The sequence below is a fragment of the Phlebotomus argentipes genome, unplaced genomic scaffold, assembly GCF_947086385.1.
Source record: "Phlebotomus argentipes unplaced genomic scaffold, Phlebotomus argentipes genome assembly contig_32, whole genome shotgun sequence".
NCBI classification, from domain to species: domain Eukaryota; kingdom Metazoa; phylum Arthropoda; class Insecta; order Diptera; family Psychodidae; genus Phlebotomus; species Phlebotomus argentipes.
This window is the reverse complement of record NW_026776187.1, coordinates 1,124,759-1,139,354: the sequence shown is the minus strand read 5'-3', so window position 1 is coordinate 1,139,354 and position 14,596 is coordinate 1,124,759. Positions and strand designations below refer to the sequence as shown.

The following is a 14,596-nucleotide window of genomic DNA, read 5'->3' as shown; positions in this document are numbered from 1 at the left end:
AGCTCACCCGCCGTGCGGCTTTGCGGAAGGAAGAACATCCCTAATTTTAGGCATAGTTGAATTGGCCTGTGTTAAATTTAATTTCACATTACATTCTCCAAGCCGCACATACACAAGAACTAAATGAAGATTGATGGATGTCATTACTTTATCCAGGGTGGAAAATAGTTTAATTTATTTATGGTGGCTCATGACGCATCGTCGAAAATCTCAGTGAGAAAATATCCCTCGTCAAATGCTCAGCTTGTTAACAAATATTTTAATGCAAATGATAAATGGAATTTTCATCTCTACGTCCAAAATAACACAAGCATTACTATTAATCAAAATATGTCATAATGAAATGTACAATAGCGAGAGAGAAAGGCAGGGGCATTTTTAGGAGTGTTCCAGGAAGAGAGATTACGAAAGCTGATGGATTTTCCGCGTTCCACAACTTTTTTCCGTCTATATTAAAACATAAATAAACTAGCAACTGACTAGGGATGAAGCTTTAGGAACGTCTCATAAATAGTGTTTTTGCTGTATATGGAAAATGCCAGAAGAAGAGCATAAATATACAGACAGTGTGTGTGTCAAACGTTAAATTCTAAGGCTCTGTCTGCCAATAAATCCCCAGATTTTCCACGGAAATAGACATAGATAGACACTTCTAAAGCAAAATTCTATCATGACTCCGTCTTAAAAATTGTATTAGAGAAATTATAATCAAGATGAAAAGGAAATATCCTGTGGCAATGATACGAATATTATATGACATGACCGATAAAACTTGCAAAAGCTCTCAAAAGCTCGCCATGCATGTCTTATGAAACACTTGTGGCTGTTCTAATGTATACAATATATCCAAACAAACTCACCATGAACATGTGAATTGTTTCCCTTGTCTTGCGGTGCTTCGGTCGATTCTTGACGTGACATTGAGAATCTCCGTGGACTCAGTCCTAATCCCGCCACACCGCTCGTCACATACTGCTGAAGTGAACTGAAGAAACTCATATCGAATTTCTCACACTCTCCGACGTCACCAAATTCCTCCTGCTCGCTCCTTAGTAGTAAGGAACTTCGGGACTCTCAGCGTTCAGTAACTCTCGACAGCTGTACAAGTCGCCTGGATCTTTGGAATATAGAAGAGTGATAATTAGTAGAGAGTAGAGGAAGATATGAAATTATTAAATCTTGCTACATTTATGCATCAGGCAAAAAATTGCTTCATTTCCACATTTTTTTTGCTTATCCAGCAAAAAGTGTGTGCATTTCAAAGTGCACTACTGGGATGGGTATTTAATTATTACATGGAATTTTCACAAAGCTCCTTACCATTAATGTTTCAAGCTAATATGTGAGTCTTAAAGATATTAACCCAATGTAATTTGTAACATGTACTCCTTCCTCTAATGCTCCCAAAAGGATTCGCAATCAAAAATGCAACGAGTGTATTTGAGAAAAGCGGGAGAAGAAATTTTAGTAAAACTCCATGACACAAAGTTTTCAATGTGGTAATTTGTTCTCTCATTTCATCCTTATTCTCATGTGTGTTGTGTGGAATAAAAAGTGACACACTCCGTGCACGTTGAGAAAGACATTTCACCGCGCTCTCGTCGCACAGAAAAGGACTCTCAAACTTTAAAGCACCTCATGCACACGTCATTTTCATCTCTTGAGTTCGCCATCACGCCAACGGAGGGGATGAAAAGTGCACAACCATTTCTGCGGCATCTTGCAACACTCTCACAAAAACCCCCTAAAGCCTTAAATCGGATTAATTTGACCTCATGAATTATTTCAAGGCACTTTTATATACTTCAGCGCTGCTAATGTGGAAAAGATTTCATACATTTTGCAGAAAGAAAATTGTATATAGCACAAATACGCGCCTTAACATTCAGCTGAGTGTGCCAATTTAACCACAAGTGGCTTGAAAGGGAAAAGCTCAGCCACACAGCTATGACTATAGATGAAATCTCATTCTATCTGCGCCCTCATGTTGGATAGAACTTCACCTCTCTGTCTCGACAATCTCCGTCACACTTAATAAATTAATTAGTATTGGAAACAGAGGAAAATATTTAGCCTCTATTTGTGCACAATTCATCTCACCCGCCCTCATGTTAGGCTCAGTAAGAGAGATAATTAAATAAACTGTATAGGAAGACTCATAATTGCAGAGGGCGAATGTTTTGGCAAGAATTTCCTACCTTCTGAAATAATATCTTGAGAAATTTATACTGAAAATTAATACAGAAATTAATATATACATTTCATACTTCACAGGAGTTTTCTTTCATGACAAACAATTACGCTGCCAAAGGTAAATTTACCTGCTATGGAATTTCAAATATTTTTTTCTTCGCCTTTGTGAGAATGGCACAAAGTTAACATATTAGCATTGTAGGAGAAATTGTGAGATGAAACTGCCAATTACTTCCCTTTGACATTTCACCGTGAAGTCAAGAACAGGTGAGCATTCATTTTCCAACAATATACACATTAATGTGAAACTAATTAGGAAATATGATTATTTCACAGTGAAATTTCCACTTTCCTTCTCAATATGCGCCTCAAAATCACTCGTCATATAGAACGTTTTTAGCTCAACAAGTGCGCCACATCGTTTTATTATTTATGAACGATAAAATATTTGTTGAATATGTGGTGGAATTTGTATATGGAAATATTTTTCTACTGTTGAGCTCATGAGATAGGCAATTGGCTAATATAATATTGAGTGGCATAAAATTTATCGCATAATCTCTATGCTAATTTTGGTAAACAACATAATTCCAACTTGTGAATAGCGCTCGAGCATGCCAGAAATGTGGCCCATCTTAATCCACATGAGGGTGAGAACTGTGTGCACTATCTGGCAAGATACCGAGGCCAAACAGGTGGTTCAAGGCCCCACAAACTTATGGCCACATCACGATCTAATGTGTCCATTCTCCCCAGAGATTAATAATTTCCACCATCGCTTCGTATTAATTCTGATTCTGCCTCAGAATGTCGATATAATTTTTCACAATTACACCTCGAATTGTTCGTGTTGGGAACAATTTACGGTCAAATCCCACAGCTTCGCCACGGCCTCTCTGAAGGAAAAGATGTCTTCGCCACCCGGAGTGCAATTTAATTTGCCATCGCCACGCGAACTTGGACAGACTCCCATTGAGAGCCCACAGTAATTATCTCCAGTGCAAAACAAATACAATTTCAGCGTAATTAAATAAATTACTAAAGATGGAGACGCCTGGTAAAAGCTCTCCCAATGTCGCCCGCAGTTTCCTCACATTCTCACCGACAATTTCTATGAGGAAAAGTGATATATCCTGAAGTTTTATCGATTGAACTTGCGGAGAATTCTGGGTTGCGAAAGTACCATCGGCAAGGACTCCACGCCATGGTAATTGTGACTGTGTCTTTTGTGCAAAAATAATTGGAAAATTTCCTCTTCCACCTCCCGGTGAAAATAAGTTATTTGCGAGGGAGAGTCATTGTGCGACAATATGAGCGCAGGGGGGAAATTGAAATTTTATCCCATTGTGAAATCACATACCATCTAATGTGAATGTCCTCAGCAGGACGGAGAATATATGAGAAATATGAGACAATAGATTAACAATCTCTCTATCTTGTTTTCCTCAATACTTCCCACGTTGATTGGGCGAAGAACTATTTGAATTCTCATCTGTGTCCTATCGAATCCCAAGGGAAACAAAGCGCTATTTCATTCTTCGGCACAATTGATACACAGTGGCGTAGCAAGGATTTGTCGCAGGGTGACAGAATTAAGGTAGAAAAGCGCAAAACAAAGAGCTTTAATATTTTAATGTTTCAACCACAAACCGTGATTTCTCACAAAATGTATTAACTAATACAAAATATTAAGAACAGATAAGCTCGGATTCTACAAAACAGACTGAGCCTGCTGAGGAAGAGTCTCGAGCCTTCCGTCCATGATCAACAGATTTCCAGTCAAAAGTCAGTCTTTATCATAGAGCACAGTTCTGGGCGCCGAAACCAACAATGCACCGATGGATATTACACACATTGTACAGCTTTTCTGCCCCCAATGAATATGTGCATCTATTGTTGGCGTCCTGCAGAGCGACTTTGTATACCGTAAAGGTACAATTTATAATTGAATCGATACGAAAGTGCCTTATAAAAACTCAATTTCACCTACTTTCTTGCACGATTAATAATTCACGGCGAAGTTGAAAAACCAACCATTGAGGGTGGATTGGAGGGAAAAAGGGATGGAAGAACAACATACAGTGAAGAAGGAGACACACAATGAAAATATATTTTTGCATGGTTGAGTGGCTTCATTGTAAATCGATTTTGTTCCTCATTTTATTAATCCTACAATTCAGTCTCTCTCCCCCACAACAAGCCACCCTTCAGACTAAATTAAATATTTGTGTTGCGACTTTTTTTTTCTCTCTCCATAACTTCACAAGTCTCTCGTTCTTCCTCTGACATTTTCCGTATGAGCTCCACGATGAAATCTCATCCCAACCATTTTTCCGTGAGAATCACCCTCTAAGGTATACTTCTTTCACCCTTAATTCTCGCATTTTCCGCCGCGGTGAAGAAGAGATTATGAATTGTAGCACAAATAGGCCTCATTTATTAATTTTCATGCGCATTTTCATAAGTGGAACGTTTATTGAGATAACACGAGGCCCGAGATTAGAGACCCAAAGGTGCGCCAAACGCGAATAAACTTCATTCACTATATGTATTGAGCGACAGTGGCGAAATTGGTTAATAAGAAAGTATGAATATTCATAAGACACTAATTGGTTGGAATTATAGAAAAAACTATAATTAAACATCATAATTTGTGAAAACTCTTTGAATTGAACCAATAAAATATTTTATTCTCATAATACTCAGAGATTTTCATGAATGCGGCCCATTTTCGCCTGGTTTTTCTCGAGCCTTTCCGCGTGAAGGCAACAGAGTGTAATATTTAATCAGTGGAAATACAGAGGGAGGAAAATTGTCTCCTTATCAATTCACTTAATGAAATTTACCTTATTAAAAAATGTAATTACATTCTCCCTTCGCAGCAACAGCAAAATCACCCCCTAAAATTTATATCACTTTCCTCAACTTATCAAAGATTTATGATTTTCCACTTTGTTTCCACTTAAGCTTGCAGAGAAGAATCTCTAAGACAAAAAGCTTACCCATTAAGAAAATTCACATGCAACAGATTGCAAGTGGCACTCTTAGACAAAACTCACACTCATTCCGTGTTCGTATGTCTTGACTTCGCTCGATAAAGTGAAGCGACTCGGGGATAGATAAATACATAGTAAATTCAGTTTACGAAAAGAGACTTTTCCTTCATCTCTTCTCACTTTTCTTTATAGTTCGCATCACAGAATTCAAGAGAATCTCACAATAGGCAAATTTTGTCTCCCAAAACACATGCATAAGAAGTGGGAGATGAAAAAAGACAGACTTAAATGTACAACCTTAAAGAAATGTGCTGTTCATTCTCTCGAAAATATCCAGCCAAATTCCCTAATCACAGAAATTTAGAAAAAAAAGCAAAAAGTCACTTCAATGGATAATTCAGCAAACGCGGCGATAAAATCATTGAAAAAATTTAGTCTCTGTTTTTTTAATATGCTGCTCAGTGACACTTTTTTTCCGCTCAGCCCCAATGTACACACAATGTATACACAGACAGTGAGTGGGTTGGGAAAAGCTCCAATAATGGAAGTTCTCTTTCTGCGTTCATACACAACTGTCCATATTCATTAAAATTGTTCAAACAAGCGTCACAACGTGTACACTGGCTTGTGCATCGGATAAACAACAGAGGGATTGCAATTTTTCGAGAAAGGATAAACGTTTTCCACCATCAATTCCGCCACTTATGTCACTTGGAAATATTTGGAGGAACAAATACAAAACACGACAACGGAATGCCAGTATCGCCCCACTTTGAGCGTCTGCTGCCGACCGAAGCTCACCACCGACTGAATTGACGACTGCGTTTTATCTGCGCCCAACCACCCTGTGAAACCCTCCCCGACATTCCCTCAAGTCAACAGGGAAAAAGATGGGCACACAAACTAACAGCGAGAGCGCGTGGAGAGATCGCGAGAGAGAATGCGAGAGACATTTTCCAGGAGTGGAAAGAGCGGGAAAACTTGCCGAGGAGAGCACGCAGACACAGTCAGTAATCCTTGACATGTATGTATGTTACGTACATATTCGAAGAAATACAGATATAATTGTGCCGCACGAAAACAATCAGTCGTGAGAAAATCACTGAGAATGGCAGAAAGCGCGGAGAAAGTGCGAATTCCGAAAACTGCCAAATACAGAGAGGAAGATTTTTCAGATTGCATAATTGGTTTTCAAATACATTGAAAAAATTATTTGCGTGCTAAAAAGCAATTTTTCACGGAAAATCTGTACAAAAAAAACCTCAGAAAATTTCAAATTAATCCAATTTGTGCATTAAAAAGACAATTTTTACAGAGTAACTTTAATAGCGAATTAATATCATAGTTTATACAAATTTGATAAATCATTTCATATAAATAGATGGTCTTAACACTGGAAAAACTAACTGACAATCTTATGCGTGGATCTCTTGATGTTTTTGGAAATACTTTCAATTTAATTTGACTCTATCAAAAATCTGCTTAATTTTCAATTTAATGCAACTTTTTAAGAATTGAAAAGTGCTGACTTAAACGGAAATATAGATGAAGAGAGGTACTTTAGCGACTACGTTTGACCTTTCCACAATTAAGGAAAGTGCTATTTTCATCAGTAGAACTCGGCAATTGATCAGGTTAATGAGATTAATCTGAAAACATTGAGCTCATTTAATTTTAGTGTAATATTTAACATTTCACAGTGTTAAGAAGCGACGCGGAGGTGCAAATAAGTCACCAATTAGATGAATTACATCCAATAATTTCCAATTGATGCTCACAGGCAAGATGCCAGACGAATTGAGTTAGATCGATGCTCCCACACAGGAATTAAAGGCATTTTCATGGGGGATAAATACACCCACTGCAATGCAAAGTGTGTTCAGAATTCCAAACTTGGCATTACCACCGACTGAATGGACTGAAGAAGCGGATGGCGTGCAAGAAATCGTGTCACATCAATGACTAACAATTATTCTCTCTCATGTCGAAGGAGAATGAGTCTGAAATGCGTGATGTTCAGCTGTAATTTTCTGTCTCTTTCACAGTCTCCCCACCCCCCAAATCATCCCACAACTTAACTATTTTCCCGGTGGAAATCCAGCGGCAGTGCGAAGGCGGAAATTGCGCACTATGAACCACCTCAGAGTGACCTAATGAATTGATTTCTCCCGCCCTGAACATGTGTGTCTGTTTTACTGAGGCGGAAAGGGTAGAAAAATTGATGAGAGGGTAGTTTGATAGCTTTCAGGTGGTGGGAGGTAGAAATTAAACAGAAAACGACACTATATAGCGATAACTTGGCCAGTGCGTGATTGAGAGACACGATATGGAAAACCAAAGTCACAGGAAGTTTTATCAACATTCTCACTCACCAGTTATTTTTTTTTCAATATTCAGCGGAATTCCCGGAAAAATTCCACACGGAAAATTGCAAAAGTTTCCATTATGCTCGTCATTCATTACATCAACCCTTTCACTCGTATTTGCAGAAACATAAATTACAGCACTATTTTCCCTTCTGGAATACATTCATGACAAAATCGAATTTTCAACGAGAGTTTTTAATCCGATTAATTTTGAGCATTTTCAATCTCCAACTCGCTGGCCATTTCACTCCCATTCACTTTATCTGCCATTTACTGGGCTGTTCGACTATACATTCATAGGTATAGAGAGAAAAAGGCATCCGTGGACCATTTGATGATGGATCATAGCGCAAAAAATTGCTGAATGCGAGAAGATTTTGGGTTTATTTGAGAAAAATCCCACGATAAAAGAGGATGAAAAGCTCACGGATGAGAGAGAAAAAAAGTTCCATGTCCATTTTAATTCATTTTTCCTGCGCGAACTTGTTGGACGAGAGCAAAATTAGGATAATTGTATTTGTTACTCAATAGAGCTTTTTAAACATTTGAATTTTTGCTCATTTATATATGGATTTTTTCCATCAAGAACTTATTCGTACGATATTCTCCCCTCTGAATTTTCGCTCCATCGCGCTAGTCAACCCTTTTGGCATTCACAAACCATCCACATTTAACACAATTTTTCCTCACACACCCATTCGAACAATCTGTCAGCGGCGAAATTGCTCTTCGCAACTCTGATTACTGCTCTAGACTCGCTGCCATGGGGTAGGTCATTTTTCTCCCTGATTTTAGCACTCCAAAACCCCAACAGGGGCAAGCATAATCTGCACTCTGATTTTAGTGGCCTTGCCGCATGCAAAAAGCTCGCCATTCACGCGCGGATTTAGCCGTGCGGAAGTAAAAGTTATGTGAAACATCCTTAATGCATTTTGTGTAATAATTATTCAACGTGCAGTGAGTTGAATATAGCTTTTTTCGGAAAATCTGCTGAAAATCTGTTGTTTCTTTTTTTTGAGTGAAGCTTTAAATATTATACAATAATTTCAAAATATTAATTAAAATAGGAAACTTTCAAGTTAATCAAATATGGTAAAACAGTGGAAAATTTCAGCCCAAAGTGCGCACGTAAGAAAACACAACCCCTAAAAAAGACATTGTGAAAATTGCAGCGCTGCAAAGAAGTCCAATTGACATTCTCTCCTTGAAGGATACACCAAAAGCTCCTAATGATCGAGACACAATCGGATACTTCCTCAATATACCCATCTGTTCGGGGTGGGGCTCTCTTTTCAAGTGACACCGCACATTGCTCTGCTCAATCCCGTTTCTCCTGACGACCCGAGAACGGATAATTTTCCTGCAAGATCATTTTACATTCACTCCCCGCAACTTTCGCCCCATTGAGAGAGATGAATGGGGCTGGAAATGCAATGGCAGGGATGAACAGAGGAGGGATGCTCTTCTTGGTGCATTTGACCCAAGCGAAGTCACACTCGTCAGATGGTGTCATCCACCCACTGCGAGCTTCTGGCTGGAGAGCAGCAGGTTGTGTGAAACAGGTAAAGAGCGCACGCGTCTTTCATTCCAATCGATTTTTCATGGTCCTTTCTTTGCACAATTTTTCGTTATCACTCACTCACCTTTCCTTCCTCGTCTTCCTTGCGCCATCCACCAATTCTCAACCATCTTCTGCTCACACACACACATCATCCCAAGACAGTCGTCATGTGCCCAAACTGTACGTCGTCTCACGTAAATCCTGCCTTCTCCTGAGACACCCGTGGGAACTTCCAGAAATCTCCCCTTCTCCTCTTCCGCTTCGCAGCGCATTGTAAGAATTGCAGCTCTTGGGATGTTTTCAATATGAAATTCTCTGAAAAAAGTACATTTTCCATTAGAATCACAAGTATACTTATCCCTTTCTTTGCCTTGACATTGCCACATTTCCCCGGAATGTCTCAATGTACAATGCGAAGGAGGCGTCAAAGTTCATATCATCACACAATTTGCATAATGCCAAGTTGTCTCTTATGCTAATTGAATTCATAGGCAATTTTTGGCACACACACATGCTCAACATATTCAACATTTAGAGGATTTACATAAATTCTTTTCCAACCATTATATCCGCACAATGCATATCTTGTATCGTGCTATTGTAGCGTGATTTTACTCCCTATTTATCGCCTTCATTCACACTGAAAGACATCCTCCTGACAACAATTTTTTCACCCCTCGAGCATGAATTCTCGCCTCATGTCGTGACACATTCCACGCATTCAGTACAACGTTATCATTCCACCCCCGCGCCCGCATTCACGAAAATACCACAAGCCTCCTCGTCACACCACGAAAAGATCAAGAGGGCGCGAGAGCGAGCATGAAAAGGAGTTAATCCATCAGACATGGACGTCAGTTGGGATTTTAAATTACACACTAATGCACACTGAGAGTAAAAGCGACAAAAAGGAGAAGATATGAATTATGATAGAGACATGCAGTCATGAAATTTCCACAACATAGAAAAAAGATAAAAATGGAAGTAAAGGACTCTTTAAATTGTTGGTAGACGGAAATTAATGTAATGTTATCGTGATTCAACACAATGCAGAAGCACCAAAATTCTAGCACCTGCCCTGCATTAATATGAATTTATAGAATTTGACAATGTACAGGGTTGTTCATTACGGTGCAAATTTTCATTAATTAACTTCATACTTTTAGAGCCACTTGCGCGCAAATGCCAGAGGACAGAATATATTACAGAAGCACATTGTTGTGATACTTTCCAATAATTACATTCACTCTTTGCGTCCGTTTATCGTGAAAAGCACTGCAGAGAATTTTCCGCATAGTGATATTGTGTATCTCGAGAGAGCGAGAGAGAAAATGTTTTGATTCAATTCCAACCCAATTGGTGATTATCGGGGAAATCTCACTTTATGGAAATTGATCGCTATTCTCCCTATTTTTCATGTAACACGAGCTTCCAATTTATGATGTGATAGAGTGAGTATTTTCACTATAGTATTTGGGATACAGGGAAAAATTCACACGACAACCGAATTCACCCATCCATTTTAGGCGAGAAGAATAACGCTAACCCCTGAGACTTTCATCAGGATTTTCCTTTTACTCACTCCTTCGCCCACAATGAAGAAATTTCCCTAAGACTTTAGGATTGTTTTCCTTCACCCGAACCTACTTAATGAATGAAGGATGATTTTTCCAAGCCCAACCGGAGGCACAATAGAGAAGCTCGACAAGCAATTTTTTCCACCTCACAACGCACACGAAAAATATCCGGAGGAAAACACTGCAAGTCCAATACTTAATTGTTATGGAATCTCCCGCCAGTTTTGCCCCCTGGAAGTGTGAGCGGGAAGAAAAGTTCTATTGTTCAATTTTGGAGACAGAACAAAGGAGAATCTCGCCCAAAATGAGGGTATTCACAGGACATCTCGCTTCAAAGTTATACTTCAACCCTCCTTTTCAGAATTAAAACCTCTCGCAACCAGCGTAATCGCACAATTTTCTCCCCACTCGACTTTAGACACGCAGAAAGTCCAACTCGATGGATATTTTATGTGTGTACCATTTTCATTTCATATCTCTCACATGGCCTGGAACACACAAAAGCCACTTTGTACAATGGGCAAACGCGAGAAAAAGGCATAAAATACACCATTAATTTCAACAACTAAACACCGCACGAGTCACAAAAGGAAAAATGAACGCAAAACCCCTCAAACTTGCAGTGCGCGTCAAAAAGCCCAGCCCAGCAGCAGAGCTTTTTCATCTCACACACCGAGAGAAGTGTATTGTATTATTTACAAAATGATGAAGGCTGCGAGAATGTGTAATATTTTTTGATGGCTGAACGAAAAAAGCCCTCCCCACGCCTCAGCCTAGTCACGAGAGTTTTCCCGGTGAGAGCTTTTCCCACCGCAGGAATTCCCCAAAGAGGGTTTGAGGTGGTAACAGCTGAATTATAAATTCGTATATCACGGAAATTTGGGGGTGTTTATAAATTAAAATTTATACAAATATGACGCTCTTTATTTCACATTTTTATGCCACACCTCACACTTTCCCTACACCCACTTTCTTCTTCCTGATATTGCATTATTAAGAAATTCTTGCAAATCTTCCCCCCTTCCACTACTCAGAATCTTTTTTTTTATGATCATCTCCAGTCTCTTCAGTCTGTGGCTTAAAGTGAAAATTGTGAAATGATTTGTAAAGCAGCAGAGAAATTGCCTAATAAGATTAGACAAGCAGAAAATGGGCACAATCTCTCGCCAGGAAAACCTCAAACTTTTCACACTATTTCCCAGCTATAATCACAATAAGATACTCTCTTGCAGCAATTGATAAACACGCTCCATGTCCCCCTGTCAGTGTAAGTTAGACAAAACCCGTACTAAATGTACATTATGTGCCGCAAGCTGAAATGGGATTACTTTGGAATTGAAAGCTCAAAATCTGCATATGATATTCAACCCGTATATGTGCTTTAATTTCATATCAAAACCCTAGAGATGATATTCCTCAACATAATTCACTCTCACGCCATTCTCAGTGTTTGTGGTGTAACTGAATCAATATTCCTGATAAAATGTAAATTTAGAAGCTGGATCCACTTAAATGCATTCCATCACGTATAAGGAAGAGCCCTGCGACATGGATAGGATGGAGAATTGCTGATAGAACTGAAATTGAATTCATTATATCATCCGAATGTGTCGTTTTCATCAATTTCATTTCAGCGAGAGTGAGAGAAGTTGATGGAGGAAGCCCAAAAAATGCCAATGACACCGACGAACCAATGTGAATAGGAAGCCAATATAATTGGATGGACGGTTTTTTACATCGCCGAAAACCATCAGTGGTGAAAATTAATTATTTCACGACTTTTGGAAATTACAAACACATAAGATAGAACTCACAAGATGCTCGTCACAATTACATTGCGGAATTAATTGGAAAACTTCCAGCAATGCCAGGAAAAGTAAACAAGGATGGCAAATTGGGGAAAAATCAGGAAGCGGACGCGTTAGAAATTCATTTGTGAATGAAATTGATATGATTTTGGGCTTTCTTATATTTGAGTTACAGCAATTGAGGAGCGATTTTTACATCAATAATGTATAAAATGTTGTGCAAAAGAACTGCTTATATTGTGGAAAAACCTATAATACAAAATGTAAAACCTTTTCACCTTTTCCACCCAGTGAGTAAAATATTTGAGGTCTTGTGACATTTTCCATGTGATTTGCCTCTAAGCTTTTGAGCTTTTCCGCGCTGGCAGATAAAATTGACGGACTTTTCACAACACTCACGCGCTCAGTCGTCAATCTTAAAGTTTCCCATGAAGAAGAGAAGGAATCCATTTTAGTGCTACGAAAGCTCTTTTCCCTCTTCTCAACACACCATGAAATTGCGCCACACATTTTCTCACACCCTTTGCGAAAAGAACAAGAGGACACCAAAAGAGTGTCGATTTTTGCTCAAACCAAACAATTCCAGATATTCTTGAGAGGTAAAATCCCATCCCGCCTTGAGAGGAAGATTGATATTTGGAGGGGCGAAAAATATGCCATTGGAATACTGAAAGAGGAAATGGATTTGTTCTGGTTATTATGTGTGTGTGTGTGTGTGTATTTCCGTTACAATAAAAAATCCATAAATTACTCCCACAATTCGCACAACATCGGGCGGATGTTGGGCTAAAACCAATTCGAACATCATTGTCCAGGGGTGAATTAAGAATTTCTCCAAGTTGTATTGACAGAAAATGAAGTATCTTCGAGTTCGATGTCACCGGAAGAGTCAAATTTACCAGAGAGACTCGATGGGAAAGTGGAGTGTCCAGAAATAAATTACCATCGTTTTCCACCGGAAGTCCCTCTCTCTCGCACACACTCTTGATAAACCTAGCGATGAATCACAACTCAAATTGGACACACTGTATTTTCCTTCGACATTTTCCCTCCACTTCATCCACTCTATTTCACAAGCCATGAAGCCGAGGATAGGCAATGGGGAATGGCGCAGAGATCAATTCGCTTGATCTAATGAAAATATAGAAGAAGACTATTTTTGACGGGGATTTATTCACCAAAATATGTCTTGTTTTTTTCCTCTCCATCCCCAATTTTTCTCTCTGTGGCTCAATGAAAACAACCATTTCGATTGTAAGGAAAAAGCTACACGTGTCGGGAAAGCTTTAAGCTTTTTCTCCACAGCCTGACAAAGTGACTCCACTTTGTGGCCATCTTCTCACGGCGCCACAGTAAATCGAGGAAAGTTATTAAAAATCGACATCAAGAGACACGAAGTTGGGAATTTTTTTTTTCATTGTCCAAGAGTGCAGAAGACAGCATTTTGCAGACCACTTTCATTCCGTCACTTGTGAAAGAGATGAAACAATAGGATTCACTCTTGTGGCAATTCGCGTCACGCCAATTTCTCCTAAAAGTGAAGAAATCTCACTTCAATGCCATCGTGAAATGTCAATGATCGACAATGAAAACAAATATAAAAGTGTGAAGAGGTGAAAGAGTTGCCTACAGTTAAATCATCATCCATTTCTCTCCATGCTGGAGATCTTTTTGCACAACTGCCCACAAATTATGCGGAGCTGCTTGTCGAACGTGAAAAGTACAATTGGAATATAAATACTGCCTATTAAAATACTCATGTCAACGAACGCTGTGATGATGAATTGAATCTTTGATGCTCTTTGATATCTCACGACGCGAATCTTCTCACCATTTTACTAGTTTTTTTTTATTGCTTCAATACCCAAACCAATTGACACACTAAATATACTGCCAAGTTGCGATTGATTTCTCATTTCGTAACGAGAGATGTTTATCTGGACTTTGCTCCGCCATGAAAATTGCTAATGACCATCGCTTCTGTGAATCAAATTTTGCCTTTAACCCTTTGCGGACCGAGTGGGTCTCATTTGTGCGATGGACATCTTTTCACAGAGGTTGTTGACAAAACCAAATGACCACACTGGGCAAATAT

General features: G+C 39.0%; 1 protein-coding gene across 3 annotated transcripts in view; it reads right to left on the bottom strand.

The window, feature by feature from the left end:
- Positions 1–5,955, bottom strand: part of LOC132264195 (BAI1-associated protein 3) — a 37,539-nt gene extending 31,584 nt beyond the window's left edge. The window contains exons 1-2 of one of the 3 annotated variants that reach the window (XM_059764304.1): positions 5,487–5,955; positions 861–1,111 (exon numbers count right to left, since the gene is read on the bottom strand). In XM_059764304.1, coding sequence (XP_059620287.1) covers positions 861–999 — 139 coding nt within the window. In that variant the 5' untranslated portion in view covers positions 1,000–1,111; positions 5,487–5,955. Of the gene's footprint in view, positions 1–860; positions 1,118–5,039; positions 5,127–5,486 lie in introns of those variants that run through there. The other 2 variants (XM_059764307.1, XM_059764306.1) reach the window with 2 other exon arrangements.
- Positions 5,956–14,596: the final 8,641 nt, after the last annotated feature.